Genomic DNA, 17,046 nt, shown 5'->3' with positions numbered 1-17,046 from the left:
TCCCTTTGCATCCCAAAGCCAAAACCACGTCAGCACTTGCAGTTGTGGAAGACTAAAAGGAACTATGGCCTCGCACCAAGAATGGCTTCTGTGTTACAAGGGGGATGTCCTCGTTTTCCGGTCGTCTCCGGGACATGCTGCAGGTAAAGGACCCGCAGAGCCGCCCTGGTTGCAGGCCCGAAGAATGACATTTGACAGAGAAACGGGGACCTTTGTGCAGAAGGCCACCAGCTTTGTGAGCCTGCAGGAAGGAGATGGTCCTGCACAAATCATGTGTTGCAACTGTGTGTCAGATTTCAGAACTGGAATGAATGTCCCGTGTGTTCTGGTACAATGCACGGAAAAGTGTGATGCCTTCATATATATTCTACTATTTCTTCACTGGACCGACACGTTTGAAAAACGCTTGAGAGTTCGACTCAACTACCAGTTGCACGAATTCAGAGTTCTCAATGGCCCTGTGCTTTTATGGAAACATGTCCAAACCTTCTACTATATTTCTTCAAAAGCCGACCAAGTTATTACTGTGCCCATAAAGCTTTCGACTCTGAACTGGGCTGGGGAGATCGAAGATGTAGGCTTGGCTTTACTAGGAATAAAGGACTATTCTTTGGAGGAGGAAGTATTTACCAGAACGACTTCCAAATTCGATCTGGCAGTCCAGAATACCAGATTTTGCCTCTTTTCTCTTGAAAGTCAGGACAAGTTGAGTGATTCTTACATTATCCCTGCTGGTTATACCAGTGCCATAACTTTCGTGCATGTCTGTTCGAGTGAGTTTGTCAACGGCCAGTTCAGAATATCTCTTATTGTCCTGACGGAAAAGAATCAACTGATTTCATTTCAAAATGGAATTCCACAGGGTGTCTGCCAGTTCCCATTTGGAGACCCATGTTCTGTTCAACTGATGGAGGGCGGTGAAGACCTTGTTTACCTTGTATCCTTTAAGTCTAATAAAGCTTGTGCTGTATGGAATAAGAACTTTCAGATTGCTGCTAAGTGGGACAATATTAACTCAGTCCTGATCGATGACTTTGTTGGAACTGGGACTGAGCAAGTGCTGCTATTTTTTAAAGACTCTTGGAATTCAGATGGTTGGAGTTCATTTCAAATCACCAATTTTGTTGATATAAACTATCCAACTGATCCTGTGGAATATATTGAAGACGATTTAGAAGATGATAAAGAAAAGAACCATTGCTTGGTGATTCCTCCTCTAAGAAGAAGAGTGCAAATTGGGATGGCTTCTATTCAGGACTGGAAGCAGCATATTTTGCTGAAGGAAAAATTTATTTCAAAATGCTGCGAAACTTTTCTTAACCTGGTTCAAGGCAAAGATGATTGTACTTCAAGGAATCAGGAGGACTGTCTTGTTACTCTATGTGGGAATGAGGAAACTTCTGTCAGTATGTCTGATGAAAAGCCATCAGGTGAAATTCAGCTTTCAGAGGAGATAGTAGAGAAGATATGGTATCGGATATTAGACGATAACTTGGTTGTCGGAGTGAAAACCACATCTTCGCTGCTGTCCCTAAACCATGTGACTTTGTCACTATTAATGTGGCAAACCAAGAGCTCCAGCTGCCAGCCCATTAAGTGTCGGAACAGGGTGATCCAGCTGCGGAGAGAGTCATTGCCTGTTCCAGTCTATGCACCGTCTGATGTGGGATCAAAGGCAAAAAGGATTAAGCTGATGGCTGATGGTGAGGGAGAGAGAACAAGCTACCTTTTGGGCCAACATGCACCTGAGAAAGAGAAGATGACTTGTGTCATCACTGCTGTGACAGCGCTTTCTCCCCTTTTAGCCTTTGGGGATTTTTGTTGTGTTGTGCTACTACAGTTCAGCAGAGCCCCAGAAAGTGGAAGCACTTCTGAAGGTGGTTGTGTTCAGTGCGGCAGAATCTCCTTGAGTCTGGAAGACCTGTCGAGAGCCAAGTACCTTGTGACATTCCCAGAGATGGGGCCTCCAGAACATGTGGAAGATATATTTGCACTCCTTGCAGCCTTTCACCAAAGTTGCCTGCAGGTCTCATCACCTACCTATGTGCTGACTTCTGTCAAGCCCTGGCTTATGCATCACATGCAGTGTGAGGGCTTCAGAGAATTCCCAGAAATTTGGTTTTGCAAAAGGTCAGGAAGTGTCTATGGGACACTCTTCAAGTGGGAACAGACCACACCATTTGAAGGGGTTTTATTCATCTATTACAGAAACTACCCAGTTCTGTTCCAGTGCCTGCATCACCTTATGACAGTGCTCCCTGTAGATGCTTTCATCAAACATCTCAAATCAGGACGAGAAAACACTCTCCTTGATCAGTTGGCATGGAGTCTGGAGAAGGAGTCCAATGCCCTGAGTAGCCTGTCTTCCGCCTTAGCCACAAATGGACATGAGAACTCCTGGTTCCCGAGTTGCCAGGCAAGTAAAGAAGAAACAAGTAATGACAGTGCCTTGGTTTTATCAAAGAAAGACATCCATCTGCTCCGGAGAGAACTGGAAGAAAAGAAGCAGCAAACTGAGGAGGCATGGGGCACAAAAGTGAGTGGTGCTCTATATAGAGAAATGATTGTGAGATTAACTGACATGGAGTTGGATTCTGACCTTATTGTGCAGAAACTGACCCATTTTTAGTTAGACTTATTGTCAGATTATTCCTAAAACTTGGTTTGTCCTCCCTGGGTGTTTAATTCTGTTCATTTTTGTGTCCTAGCCTATTGCCTATGTCAGGGGTTTGCAATCTTTAAGACATAAAGAGCCACTTGGACTCATTTCCAAAGGGAAAAAACCTGGGAGCCACAAAACCATTGTGACATTTAAAACAAATATAGTACTGCATACATTGTTTCTTATCTTAATGTTATGTACAGGATTGTCCAATTAGCTGTCCATCTGAAGAAAAAAAGAATTTTTTCACTCACAATGTAAAATATATTTATGCAAATAGCTAATTAAAATATTTAATTTTAAAAAAAGAAATCGCTTCTGGCTTGGGTGACCATATGGGACGCCAGTGGTTAGAACCAAGGTCCATCCTAGGCTAGTGTGGACAAGGCAGATGCCTTACCACTTGTGCCACCACTCTGGCCCCTAAGAAAATACTTTTTAATCTCTTACAAAAGCAGTTCTGGTTTTGTTTTTAAAATTTGGGGACTTATTCCTGGCACTATGCTCAGGGATCACTTCTGGTGATGCTGGCAGGGATTGGGGACCATGTTAGGTGCTGAAGATTGAACTGGGATCAGCCACATATAAGATTTGTGCCTTAACCCCTGGACGATCTCTCTGGATCCAGTATTTTGTCTTATTAGTTTTTGTGCTATACCTGTGGTGCTCAGGACTTACTCCTGGCTCCGAGCTGAGGGGTCACTCTTGGCGGTGTTTGGGCAACTATATGGAATGCCGGAATCATATGAGACTTGCCAAAAATCTCCCAGATAGATGGAGAGCGTGCACCATAAAGAAAAGACCACATCTCAGACAGAAGCGTGGACTACTTCCAGTTTGAAGCAATGTGCACCTTTTACCTTTGCCAAGTTTATATTATTTCCCCAAAGCAAACTCTTGCGATGAAGGTGAACCTAGAACTATCCATGATCTTTGATAGTCTTTGGGAGCCTGGGCCATGGTCAGGGATCATTCTTGGTTCTGTGTTTTAGGAACCATATATGGGAACCTAACTGGTTCAGCTACATGGAAGCCAGTCGTGTACTATCTCTTCTGCCCTGCTTTAATTTTCTTAGCAAGATCTTTGTTCCTGGATGGAGCTGCTCCTCCCAGAGGGTCTGGCCTCTAGGTCAGGGATTTTGCTTGTGAAGTTTTTCAGGCTCTTCAGATGGGTCTTCTCCTGTTTTTATTTCCCAATACCCCTTGCCAACACCGCAGTGCTACCCCACCTTCAAGAAAAATATTTCTTCTGTATATTGGACCCACGTGAAGATAGTGAGCAAATCCTTCTTGCCAAGCTCATCACACACACACACACGGATGGTTGTCACACACACAAGGGGATGACTGTCACAGACACACACGGGGATGGTTGTCACACACATACACAAGGGGATGACTGTCACACACACACACACACACACACACACACACACACACACACACACACACACACCGGGGATGGCTGTCAAACTAGCTTTTCCGGCACAGCTGTCAAGCTGCATGGAGAAAGCAACGTCCTCTCTGCCGGACCCACTCCAGGGAAGGACAGCAACGCCAGCCAGCGAGCACCGTGGCCCAATCCTGCTCCTCGCGTCTGACGCACAGGCCCCGAGTCAGTCATCTGCCCACCCGCCCTCGCTGCAGGTCGGCCGCAGGAGTCCCCCATCTCCCTCCGTCGCCCGGCCGGAGCCCCCCCAGAACATCCCAGCAGCCCGAAGTGCCCAGGAAGAGCCCCTTTGCGTGGAGCCGCGCAGAGACCCCAGCGGGCCGCGGCCCCGCCCCTTCCGCCCCCTCTTCGCCTTCCGGCTTCCGGGTCCCTCGGCCGAGGCGGCAGGGGCGGGGCGCGATCCGCGTTTCCGGTTCGGGGCGCTACGTCAGCGGAAGGGGCGGTCCCCGCCGCGTAAACAGCGGGCGGCGGCGGCGGCTGAAGCTGCGGCGGAGGCGGGTCCCGGCTGCAGACTCGCCGCGCTCAACTAGGCGTTCGGCCGCTTCGCCGCGCGGGCGCCTCGGGAGAGCCGGGCGGCGGCCTCGGCGCGCTGCTCGTGCGTCGCCTTTGTCTCGGGGAGCCGCGCCAAGATGGCCGAGGGCCACGAGGACCCGCGAGCCGCCGAGCCGCCGGGCCCGGCCGACGAGGGCTTCGAGGCGCTGGAGGTGGCCTGCCCGGCCGAGCGCAGCGGCCACGTCGCGGTGGGCGACGGCCGCCGCATGTTCGTCTGGGGCGGCTACAAGGTCAGCGGGCCGGCGCCCGGCGGGCGGAGCGGGTCGGCTCGGGTCGGGGCCGGTCGCCGCCACCCTCGGCTGCTCCGGGGCTCCGCAACTGCCCCAGGCCTCGACCAGGCCCCAGGGGTTCGATCCGCCGGTGTCGGGGTGCCCGGGCAGGTGTCTGGGCTGCAGCCGTGGCCGGGATCGGCGGGTCCCCGAAGCCCCCGGGGAACGCCCCCCGCCCGGGACCTGGGAACCCTCTCGCGCCTTGCAGCAATCTTGCCCCTGGGGCTGCATAAGTTACGTGTCCCGAGTGTCTATAGTTGGCCGACCCAATCCTTTCGTTCCCTCGCCTCTCCCTTCCCTGCGAGAGCGTCCCAAGGTCCCCACATTCTAGAAGGGTCCCTCTCTAGACGTTCTGATGACCTATTCTCCCTCTCCAAAATGAGAAATCGTTTCCCCCACCCCATCCTGCGTTGTTGAAAATGAGGTGCAAGCACCCGCAGCGACGCCTTCTACACGGCTGAGCTCTGGAGTCCTGGGTCACTCGCCCAGAGTTGGCCACCTTGGAAAGGGCTCGCTCGGCTCCCCCAGAGGCCCAGCTGCCCCAATTGCCACCCACAGCTGTTTGATGGCCTCTGTTGTTTTAACCTGGTGCAAAACGACTTTCATTTTTGACAGACCTAATTTTGCTGCTGTGCATTTTGCAGCCTCCAAGCCACAGGTGTTTAGAGGTGGTTGGGGAGGGGCAGGATTTGTGGCGAACCTCATTAACATGGAAATAGTCTTGGAGAGAAGCCTTTTTTTTGGGTCATCATGGTCTGAGCTGCTCTTGATTCATATTTCTCTTTGTGGAAAAGTCAGAAACATTTAGGAAATGGACTTTGGGAGTGTGAAGAGAGGGAGACTTGGCAGAGTAGCTCACGAGTTTGGAAGACCTGAAGCCTTTTTGGTCTGACACAGGGTGGAGACCATGCAGCAGGCCCTTCATCTTTTACTGGAGCTCTGAACCTAAGGAAGATTGTTTGGAAAGCTGTAAATCTTAGCTTTGCAATCCATTTTTCTCTCTTCAGCCTGTTGTTGTGTTTCCAGACTTACCCTTTGCAAGTGATGTCGTATTTACAGGGCCGGCTGTATCTGTATGCATAAGACTCATAATACTGACCATTCTCAGAGAACTGATGATGGTGATTTGTTGACATTGGGGATGTGGAAGAGCAAAGGCTGGAGATGGCAGGTAGCCTCAGGTCTAGTAATTATAGATCAGAGGTCGCAAGTTCAGGGAAAGGTAGCTGAATTCTGATTCCCTATTACTTGCTAACTAAACTTGAGCAAATTACTTCTCTAAAATTTCTGTTTTCATCGCCTACAGAGATAGTACAGTGAGTAAGGCTGTATGCTGGCAACTGATCCAGCTTTGATCCCAGGCATCCCATGATGCCCCTGAACCCCTACCAGGAATGATCTCTAAGCACAACCTCTTGTAGCTCAAAAGCCAAAAACAAGCACACAAACACACCTCAGAAAGCCAAACCACAAAAAGTTAAAAACAAAATTACATTAAATGCTACCATGAGTATGTGACCTAGGGTGGGAAGAATTGTGCATTTAAGAACTCTTAAGACCTGTTTCACTTTCCATAGTACTAAAGAAAAAAAATTCAGTACTACTCTTTTTTGGGGGGGTTGGGAAAGACATACCCAGTAGTGCTCAAGGCTTACTTTTGGTTCTGTGCTCAGGGATCATTCTGGCAGGGCTCAGGGAACCATATGAATGATGGGGATTGAACGCAGGCCAGCTTCATGCAAGGCAAGTGCCCTTCCTGCTGTACGCTCACTCTGGATCTCATAGTAATGCCTCTATAGTATATTAATTTTTCATTTTGGTTCTTCCTAGAGTAATCAAGTCAGAGGATTATATGATTTTTATTTGCCTAGAGAAGAATTATGGATCTACAACATGGAGACTGGAAGATGGTAAATATTTGTACTAAACAATTCGAATTCTGTTGCAAAGAAAAACTCTGTAAAGGACAGAAAATTTTAATTAAGGATGCAAAGCTAACTAGCATGACAGTGTTAAAGAATGCCTGTCTCAAATACAGGCAGGGGTGGAGGAGGAAGAGGGCATTGGTGGTGGGAATGTTGCACTGGTGAATGGGGGGTAGGTATTCTGTTTATGACTGAAAACCAACTACAATCATGCTTATAATCATGGTGGTTAAATATTTTATAAGTTTAAAAAAAAGGATGCAAAGCTAAGTATGTGTTTTTAAAATAATGATCTTCTAGTTTAGCTTAACTGTCAAGTTTAGATACTTCACAAATATCTCCAAATATAGTTCAATAATTACTAGATCCTTCTACGACTTTTGAAGAAATCTATCATCCAGGGTCCGTAATTAAAGTTGTATGGTGATACTAAAACAAAGCAATAGAAGCTTTAGATTAGAATGTAAAGTTAATCAGAGTTCCATGTTATGTATATATTAAGGTGTAGTAAATTTTATATTTGAGTAAGAAACAATTTCTATTTATTTTTTCTTGGGCCATACTTGGCAGCACTCAGTGGTTACTCCTGGCTCTGGGCTTAGAAATCACTCCTGGCAGGCTTGGGGCACCATCTGGGATGTCAGGGATTGAACCTGGGTCCGGCCAAGGTTGGCCACGTGCAAGGCAAATGTCCTACCCTGTAGCTGCTATCGTTCTGGCCCCAATAACAAACTTGTAGATTGTATCTGTTACAGATAAAATTGTGGCATTCTATTTTAATGAGTTCTGACATTAACATTTCAAGCTGGAAAGATAACATAGGTTGGGCACTTAGCTTGTACATGACTGACACCTGGGTCCCCAGCACCACATATGGTCACCTGTACCCCTGTAGGAGTAAACCCTAAGTGTAGCCTTGTGTGATCTCATAACCAAAACCAAAAATTAAAATTTTTTTGGTAGATACTTGTTTTGAGGCTATATCCAGTGGTGCTAGATTTATTTTGGCTCTGCACTCAATTTACTCTTGGTGTAGTGCTCAGGGAACCATATGGAATGCCCAGGATTGAACACAGGTTAATCACCTGCAAGGCAGGCACCCTACTTGCTGTTCTAATGCTCTGGCCCTTTGCAGATATCTTTAAAATAACATTGCTTAAAAGGAAAGAATTGGGGGTCAGAAAGGTAATACAGTAGTGGGTAAGGTGCAAAGTGGTTAGAGATTTATAGTCTTTACCATGTATTGCTTTGTGAAAATTTTTATTTATTTTGTGTGTTTAAAATCAATCTAATTGGGGGCCGGGCGGTGGCGCTCGAGGTAAGGTGCCTGCCTTACCTGCGCTAGCCTAGGAGACGGACCGCGGTTCGATCCCCCGGCGCCCCATATGGTCCCCCAAGCCAGGAGCGACTTCTGAGCGCATAGCCAGGAGTAACCCCTGAGCGTCACCGGGTGTGGCCCAAAAACCAAAAAAAAAAAAAAAATCAATCTAATTGACTTGGGGGGGGTCATGCCTAGGAATATTAGGGGATGTTGTCTGGGGAAGAAAACCTGGAATTCCATCATACATAGAGTATACTTCAGTCCTTTGAGCTAAGTCTAGATTATGTTCTGCGCATAAAAAAAACTTCATCTAAGCTATTTGCTAAATTTTTTAATGGAATAGACGCTTCGAGGTTATTTAATAGGCGAATGAAGCTTTTTTCATTCTGAGGAATGAATCAAGGGTGTTTCTCAGAGGCTGGAGCAATAGTATACCTGGTAAATCTCTACCTTACACATGGCTGATCCAAATTTGATCCTTTGCTTCCCATACAGTTCACTGAGGACAGCTGGGCATAGCTCCAAAGACAAAACATCTTTGGTTTTATGGAAAGGGTGATGGGGTGAAGAGCTTATGTTTTGAATTAGATTTAGAATTTGAGGAGACTTTTAATTTCCATATAATATTTCTTCCCTTTATTATGGAGACAGAATTAAGACTTATTTCTTCCTTTTGGGAAATTACACGTTCTTTTTACTTCTTAGGAAAAAAATCAACACGGAAGGTGATGTCCCTCCTTCCATGTCAGGAAGCTGTGCGGTGTGCGTAGACAGGGTGCTGTACTTGTTTGGGGGGCACCATTCAAGAGGCAATACAAATAAGGTTAGTGTTTTTAGGAGTCATAGTTCAAGGCAATTTCATTCTTTTCCAGAAAGCTTTCTATGATTTGGTAGTTATATCTCTTCTTATTCTAGTGTAAAAGAATTTCATTATATGCTAGCAGTGTCGGGCTAATAAGAGACAGATAAAAGAAAAAACAAACAAACAAAAAAACCAACAACAAAAAAAAGAGACAGATAAATAGTAAAGGCGCATATTATATAGATGGAATAGTGTAGTACCCCACCTTACTCAATTTCTAGAATTTGAGCTTACTCAATTTCTAGAATTTAGATAAGCATTTTTACTAGGATGTGATATCTATACACAGTAATAGTAACAATTCAATAATATTTCGAATCAAATAGTCTTTGACATTGTGTTTGGTAGGATTAGAAGAATAGAAAAGGTCTCCCCTCAAGATATGTTGAATAATAATATTGGAAGCAGCAAAATCTGCATTAAGATGTAGAGGTGTAAGTACATATGCCTTATTCCTGGAAATGCCAAGTGGTTTGGTATAAATGGGAACATACTGCTGGTAGTTTCAAACTGCACTTCTAGAAACTCAAGAATTCGAAGGGTTAAAGTGCTTTGGGGAATATAAGGTAAGGGAGTAGAATAATGTGGAGCAGGTTCCAGACTCTTCTGCCTCCATTTTAACCCATATAATCCTACATTTTATATATATGTATATAATATTATTGCATGTATGTGTATATATATACGTATACACATATACGTATATCGGGCTTTTGCTTATTTTTGTGTTTGCGTTTTGTTTTTTGAAACGGTTTTGTGCCTAAAAGATTGAGATGAGTTTGTAGGCTGTAATTGAGCAGTCTGTTATTTAGGGGGAGAGCAATGAACAGTCTTTCTAATGATGTACAGTTAAGTTGTGGTACTGGTGAGAGAGTATTACAGGTAAGGCATTTGATCTTTGGCAGCACTTGTGGCTCCTTGAGCCCTGTCACAAATAACTCCTGAGCACAGAGCCAGGAATAACTGCCAAGTATAGCCACAGAACCTAAAAATATTTTTTTTTTGGTAATTTGGGTCACACTGGCAGAACTCAGGAATCAGTCCTGGCAGGCACAGGGGACCACTTGGGATACCAGGATTCGAACTACTGTTCATCCTGAATCTGCTGTGTGCAAGGCAAACAAACGTCCTACCACTGTGCTATCTCTCAAGCCCTGAAAACAAAAACAAAAAAAAAATTTTTTTTTTTTTTTTTTGGTTTTGGGGGCCATACCCATTTGATGCTCAGGGGTTACTCCTGGCTAAGCGCGCAGAAATCGCCCCTGGCTTGGGGGGACCATATGGGACGCCGGGGGATCGAACTGCGGTCCTTTCTTGGCTAGCGCTTGCAAGGCAGACACCTTACCTCTAGTGCCACTTCTCCGGCCCCAAAAAAAAACAAAAAAATTTTTTCTTTTCTTTTTTTTTTGGTTTTTGGGCCACACCCAGTGTTGCTCAGGGGTTACTCCTGGCCGTCTGCTCAGAAATAGCTCCTGGCAGGCACGGGGGACCATATGGGACACCGGGATTCGAATCAACCACCTTTGGTCCTGGATCGGCTGCTTGCATGGCAAACGCCGCTGTGCTATTTCTCTGGGCCCCACCAAAAATATTTTTAAAAAACAAAGAAATTATGTTTTTAAAGGAATGGTCAGTGAAATAGTAGAGGCTAGGGTTCAGTTGCTCACAGGAATGCTTAAATATTTTTAAGCTAGATATATATTGGTATTAAGTACTGAAATGTGAACCTTTTGAAACACTTAACAGACTCAGTCTTTTAATATTCATCCTTAGCTCCTAGAGTTTTAAACAGGCACTTAAAATGTGTTTATTAAACTGAAGTTGAAATTCCTAAGAACAAGTTCTATCCGTGCAACTCAGGTGCATGATATCCAAGGCATATACCGAATGTACATCCATTTGATTTATATTAATTCGTCAGAACAGTGTGGCTAGGGCCAGGGAGACAGCTCAAAGACAGCTTTGCATGTGGGAGGTTTTAGTTCAGTACAGCTCGGTCCTCATAGCAAACAGAAACAAGAGTGGCGATGGGAAAGAATTAGCTGAACTGAAACTGAATGCTCAATGACTTAGAAAACTACATTCTTACAAAAATGCTTATCTAGATTCAACTGTAATCATTTGTACAGTAGCAGCTACAGTCAGATTTTTAATAATACTGAATTGAATGATTCTTAAAATTGCTAAGGTTGGATTTGATATAACCAAATCTAATTTAAAACCTTTACTTCTGCCAGTTCTACATGTTGAATACAAGGTCTACAGACAGAGTACTACAGTGGGAAAGAGTTGATTGCCAGGGAATTCCTCCCTCATCAAAGGATAAACTTGGTGTCTGGGTATATAAAAACAAGTAAGTTAGCAACAGCAACATTAAAAATTTGAAGTTTTGGGGCCAGAGAGATAGCATGGAGGTAAGGCGTTTGCCTTTCATGCAGGAGGTCATCGGTTCGAATCCCGGCGCCCCATATGGTCCCCTGTGCCTGCCAGGAGCAATTTCTGAGCCTGGAGCCAGGAATAACCCCTGAGCACTGCCAGGTGTGACCCAAAAACCAAAAAAAAAAAAAAAAAATTTGAAGTTTTGAGTTTTTATAGTTTTTCCCTCCTCCCTGAATTTTTATAGTTTTAATGTCTGCATTTATGTATCTTTGCCAAAAATCGTTATAATCAGAACTTATTAGAATGAGGTAAATTAATGTGAAAATATCTACTACCTAAAACTTACTGTATTTTTCATGCCATAAGATGCACACACACACACCCCCATGGGGGGGAAATGTCTGTGCATCTTATGGAACAAATGCCGCTTGGAGCTGAAGCCTGAGTTCAGGGGACTTTTATTTTTTATATTAATGTTCAAAAAATGTTTATTTTCTGATTAAAAAAAAAGTCAGGTAAATGTGTTTAACCAGCCATGGACCAGCGTATTATAAATATACTTTGGCCTCACAGACTGGTTGTTCTCAGCCACCGTCTCCTGATGTCTAGATTTCCTAGTCTAAAAACTGTAACATAAGGGGAGGGGGGAAAGCTTGGTGTATCTTATGGTCAGGTGTGTCAGATAGAGAGAAAACATGGTAATTGTTGCTGTATTAGCTGTGAAGTATTATCATATAATCAAGTGTGCCTTCTAAAGTAAACGTCTTTAACATGTCAGGCTTGACCTTGAAGTGCCTTGCTTTTTTGTCAAACAGGTTAATATTTTTTGGTGGATATGGATATTTGCCTGAAGAAAAAGTATTGGGGACTTTTGAATTTGATGAGACATCTTTCTGGGTAAGTTTCCTAATTTTATATTATCTATGGTTATGTGCTTTGTTCATTTTGCTGTTATAAATCATACTATTTATTTTTGAAGCATTTTAACTTTTTATTATTTTTTTATAGAATTCAAGTCATCCAAGAGGATGGAATGATCATGTACATATTTTAGATACTGAAACATTTATCTGGAGCCAGCCTATAACTACCGTGAGTTGCTGAAATAATAGTGAAAGGGCTTAAGGAATTTAGGAGGAGGTATAAAATTGGCAGGTCAAGGGCTAGAGCAACAGTAGAGTGGGTAGGGCACTTGTCTTGCATGCCACTGACCCGAGTTCAATCCTGGGTGTCCCATATGTCATTTTAGCCTGCCCGGAGTAAGCCCTAAACACCAATAAGTGTTGGCCGTAACGCCCCCATTAAAAAAAAATGTTTATTCTTGTTTCCTAGAGAGAGAAGAGCCAGGCTTTCATTTTGGAAGGATTATAGATCTCAGAAGCCTAATGAATGTATAGATTAACTCAGTATCTATGAAATAAGAGGTTTGTTTTATTTTTTTGGTTTTTGGGTCACACCTGGCAGTGCTCAGGGGTTACTCCTAGCTCCAGGCTCAGGAATCGCTTCTGGCAGGCTCGGGGGACCATATGGGATGCAGGGATTTGAACCAATGACCTTCTGCATGAAAGGCAAACGCTCTACCTCCATGCTATCTCTCCAGCCCTGAAATAAGAGGTTTAAAGTGCTATTGATTGGAATTAAGTTATTCAGTGTATCTCTTTCCTCTGAGACAAATCCACATGCCATATAAGATGCCCATTTTCATTTTAAAAGATAAAAATAAGATAAATTATTTAATATTACTCTTCAGAAATAAAATTCCCACTTTGGCTTGTTAGCTTTTAGTACTGGTATTGACTGAGTCTTATGTTTGTCAGCTTAAAAGCTCAAGTGTTCAGCATATTAATAGCTCATGTCAGAGCTGACTTTCTGGTATTTTTTTCCTTTATGAAAAGTTCATTTTTTTATGTCTTTGTAATAGGGTAAAGCACCTTCACCTCGTGCTGCCCATGCTTGTGCCACTGTTGGAAACAGAGGTTTTGTGTTTGGAGGCAGATACAGAGTAAGTTTTTAGACGGTTTCAACCACTTACCTTTGAATTATTCAAAATGACAACTACTTATTTATCCTTTTCTAGGATGCTAGAATGAACGATCTTCACTATCTTAACCTGGATACATGGGAATGGAACGAATTGTAGGTATCACTTTAAAGAATTTTTAGAAAATTAAAATTTTTTTCTTACTCTGTATTAGTTTACCATGTACTTTGTTGAATTTGCTACAACTATGTACCTGATCATGGAAATGATTTCCAATCCCCATGATTTGTGTACCAGACACACCCCATGCTCAGTTTTGAACATATGATATTTATGCTTATATTCAAAGAATGTAACTTATGGACAAAGGCAGATTGCAAGGATCTGGAGAACAGGTTTTGCATGTTGGGAAGCCAGGTATGATCTCTGGTACCAAGGAGTCCTCATGTGTTACCAAGACAAAAGAGACAGAAAATAACTCATTATAAAACATAATTTTTAATCCCAAGAAGTCTTTTAAAATTTTAAGTCTAAGTATAAATTTTAAAAGCTTCAATATAGCTATGCATAAAAACAGTGGCTGCCTTTAAGCATATATTTTTATAACTTAAGCTATTATTTTCAGAATTCCACAAGGCATATGCCCAGTTGGTCGATCTTGGCATTCCCTAACACCAGTTTCTTCAGATCATCTCTTCCTTTTTGGAGGATTTACCACTGATAAACAGCCACTAAGTAAGTCCTTTATATAAGAAGTCATTATATATCATTCATATATAATACATAGGTAACTGGGGAAAAATAAGTCCATTTTAGTTGTATTAGCAGGCTTATATAATAGAATTGACTGGATGATTTACTATTGACCCTCTTAAGGTATTTGTTTTCATGCAGCTATTCAGGGCAGTGACAAAAGGACCTAAATTCTTAAAACCCCACTGAAGTTTCAGTGGGATAACATCTATCAGGACATACTTGACTAATTACAGAGAGAGAAAAAATAATATTAAATACCTACTCAATTCCTTGCTTACATAATCGTGTCCTTTGTTTTTAGCAGAATACATACTTATTAGCTAGTTTTTCTTTGCTTCCATCAGGTGATGCCTGGATTTACTGCATCAGTAAAAATGAATGGATACAGTTTAATCATCCCTATACTGAAAAGCCAAGGTAGGACTCCTTCAAAAGGTAATTCTTACATTGAATTAATAAGGTCCATTACAATACACATACTGATTATAAGTGAAGTTTGGCTACATTATAAAAATGAATTAGGAAGACTTGCAAAATCTTAATGTATCTATATAGGGAAAGAAAAGACCTTTCACTGCAGTGTGGCTTTAAAACAAAGCTTAAAAGGTCAAGTCATCCAAAAAAGCCTATTAAAACACTGGTAGTTACTTTTTCTTGGTTAATCTCAAAAGAATTATTACAAAAACCACTAAGGAAATATGTCACATGTTCTCAAGCTGCTAATCTAAGTATAGTCATGTTACTTAGAATCCACTTCGTACAAGATTATTCTTACAGCATTGTCTGTCAGGCTCAGATTTTTTGTTTGTTTTATTTTTTGGTTTTGGGTCACACCCGGCAGCGCTCGGGTTACTTCTGGCTCTATGCTCAGAAATGGTTCCAGGCAGTCTTGGGGGACCCTATGGGATGGGATGCCAGGATTTGAACCGTCCTTCTGCATGCAAGGCAAATGCCCTACTTCCATGCTATTTCTCCGGCCCCAGGCTCAAATTTTTTTCGTGCAGGTTGACTGGGGAGGTCAGCTGCCCAGGCCTCCCCTTTACTCCAGTAAGATTTTTATTACTAGCAAAAGACCTAGAGAAAGGATTGATTTATTAAAACCTCTCATTGCATAACTCAGGAAAAGAAAATAATTTTACATTAGACATTGATTTTTTTTCCAGTTTTATTTTTCCTTAAGATTATAATGTTTTGCTTTGAATTTAAAGATTTCTAGTCTTTGGGGGGTACCCCACAAACAACTATGCTCAGGGATCACTCGTCAGACTTGGGGGCCATATTAAGTGCTGAGATTAAACTCGTGGCATGAATGGCAAGTGTCCTACTCACTGTAGTATCTTTATAGCTCCAAGATCTTGAACTTATTTTTTTTTTGCTTGTTCACTTTTGGACCATACCTAACTATGGCCGGGACTTATTCCTGACTGCACTCAGGGATCACTCTTGGCAGGGCTCAGAGGACCATTTGATATGTCATGCAAAGCAAAGTTTACCTGTTGTACTGTTATCTTTGCCCCAAGATCTCTAGTCTTAATTTACACTAAGAACTGATAAAATACTTTGGTATTATTGACTTTAAGGTTTTGTTTAAAATGTAGGTTATGGCATACGGCTTGTGCGAGTGATGAAGGAGAAGTAATTGTTTTTGGTGGGTGTGCCAATAATCTTCTTGTCCATCACAGAGCTGTAAGTATGTAACCCTATATTAGAGGACATTGTAATAGTGCTAATAAACTTTGAGAAGTAATTGCCCTTTCCTTTTTTTTTCCTGGCTTCTGGGCCAAGCCTGGTGATAGCTCTGGCAGAGCCCTAGCTCTGCACTCAGGAATTACTCCTGATAGTGCTTAGACCATATGGGATGCTGGGGATCGAACCTGGGTTGGCTGCATGCAAGGCAAGCACCCGACCTACCTGCTGTACTATCTTTCCAGCACCTTAATCACTTTTTAATGTTTTCTTCATACCTGCTTTCCAGGCACACAGTAATGAAGTACTTATATTTTCAGTTCAACCAAAATCTCTTTTAAGGTAAGTTAACTGATTCTTGGGCATTAAATTAGTGTTCTTGAAAAATCGTTTATAGCAAGAATGAGCCTTTATTGACATAATGTGGTAGGGTTGTTTTCTGTAGTTGCTAAGTATTCTGTACTTCTAAACAGTGAAGTGTTTTTCTCTTTTTTTGTTTACTTTCAGGCTAAGCTTAGAAGCAGTCATTTGCTTTAAAGAAATGTTAGCCAACTCGTGGAACTGCCTTCCAAAACACTTACTTCACAGTGTTAATCAGAGGTTTGGTAGTAACAACACTTCTGGATCTTAAGGTTTCCTAGCAGTGCCTCTGATAACCTTGCATGGACAGAAATCCTGTAAACAGAGTGGCATCATTTGTATAATTTATATGCATTGTTATAGTTTGCAGTTTAAATGTGCATGTGAATGACCTAGAGAAAATATTTTTGTGTCTAAAGTTTACAATAAATGTATTTAATGCAGTAATTGTCCTCTGTTAAAGCAAAAGAAAATGAATATCTGGGCTGTTTACCCTAAGAAAGTAATGGTTTATTTCCTTTTTTTAAAAAAAATTGTAGATTATTAGGTAGCCTACTGTTGAAAATACAACATAATAAAATTTTTAAAAAGTGTTTCAAAAGGAAAAACTATTCACAGAAAAAAATATATTTTGGCTTTTGGGCCACACCTTGCAGCAGCACTCAGGGGTTACTCCTGGCTCTGCATTCAGATACCACTCCTGGCAGGCTTGGAAGACCATGTGGGATGTGGGAGATCAAACCCAGGTCGACAACATGCAATACAAATGCCCTACCCACTGTGTGTTTGAAAAGTTTTGAAAGGACCAGCAACTGTTGCCTGAGCAAAGTTTGCGAGAGCCAG

At 42.5% G+C, this 17,046-nt stretch overlaps 2 protein-coding genes across 2 annotated transcripts; both read left to right on the top strand.

The window, feature by feature from the left end:
- On the top strand, positions 1-2,848 carry FANCB (FA complementation group B). Its single transcript, XM_049767066.1, has one exon. The coding sequence runs from the start codon at positions 65-67 to the stop codon at positions 2,627-2,629; it is 2,565 nt and encodes an 854-aa protein (XP_049623023.1). The 5' UTR covers positions 1-64; the 3' UTR covers positions 2,630-2,848.
- A 1,771-nt stretch (positions 2,849-4,619) lies between these two features.
- Positions 4,620-16,650, top strand: KLHDC2 (kelch domain containing 2). The gene is made up of 13 exons (XM_049767375.1): positions 4,620-4,894; positions 6,764-6,843; positions 8,885-9,002; positions 11,279-11,394; positions 12,236-12,317; positions 12,429-12,512; positions 13,342-13,422; positions 13,498-13,556; positions 14,027-14,136; positions 14,502-14,574; positions 15,756-15,843; positions 16,133-16,185; positions 16,351-16,650. The coding sequence occupies exons 1-13, from the start codon at positions 4,742-4,744 to the stop codon at positions 16,472-16,474; spliced, it is 1,221 nt and encodes a 406-aa protein (XP_049623332.1). The 5' UTR covers positions 4,620-4,741; the 3' UTR covers positions 16,475-16,650.
- Positions 16,651-17,046: the final 396 nt, after the last annotated feature.

Source organism: Suncus etruscus, chromosome 2 (assembly GCF_024139225.1).
Source record: "Suncus etruscus isolate mSunEtr1 chromosome 2, mSunEtr1.pri.cur, whole genome shotgun sequence".
NCBI classification, from domain to species: domain Eukaryota; kingdom Metazoa; phylum Chordata; class Mammalia; order Eulipotyphla; family Soricidae; genus Suncus; species Suncus etruscus.
Note: the sequence above shows the minus strand (reverse complement) of the source record. Positions and strands in the feature narration are given on the sequence as shown.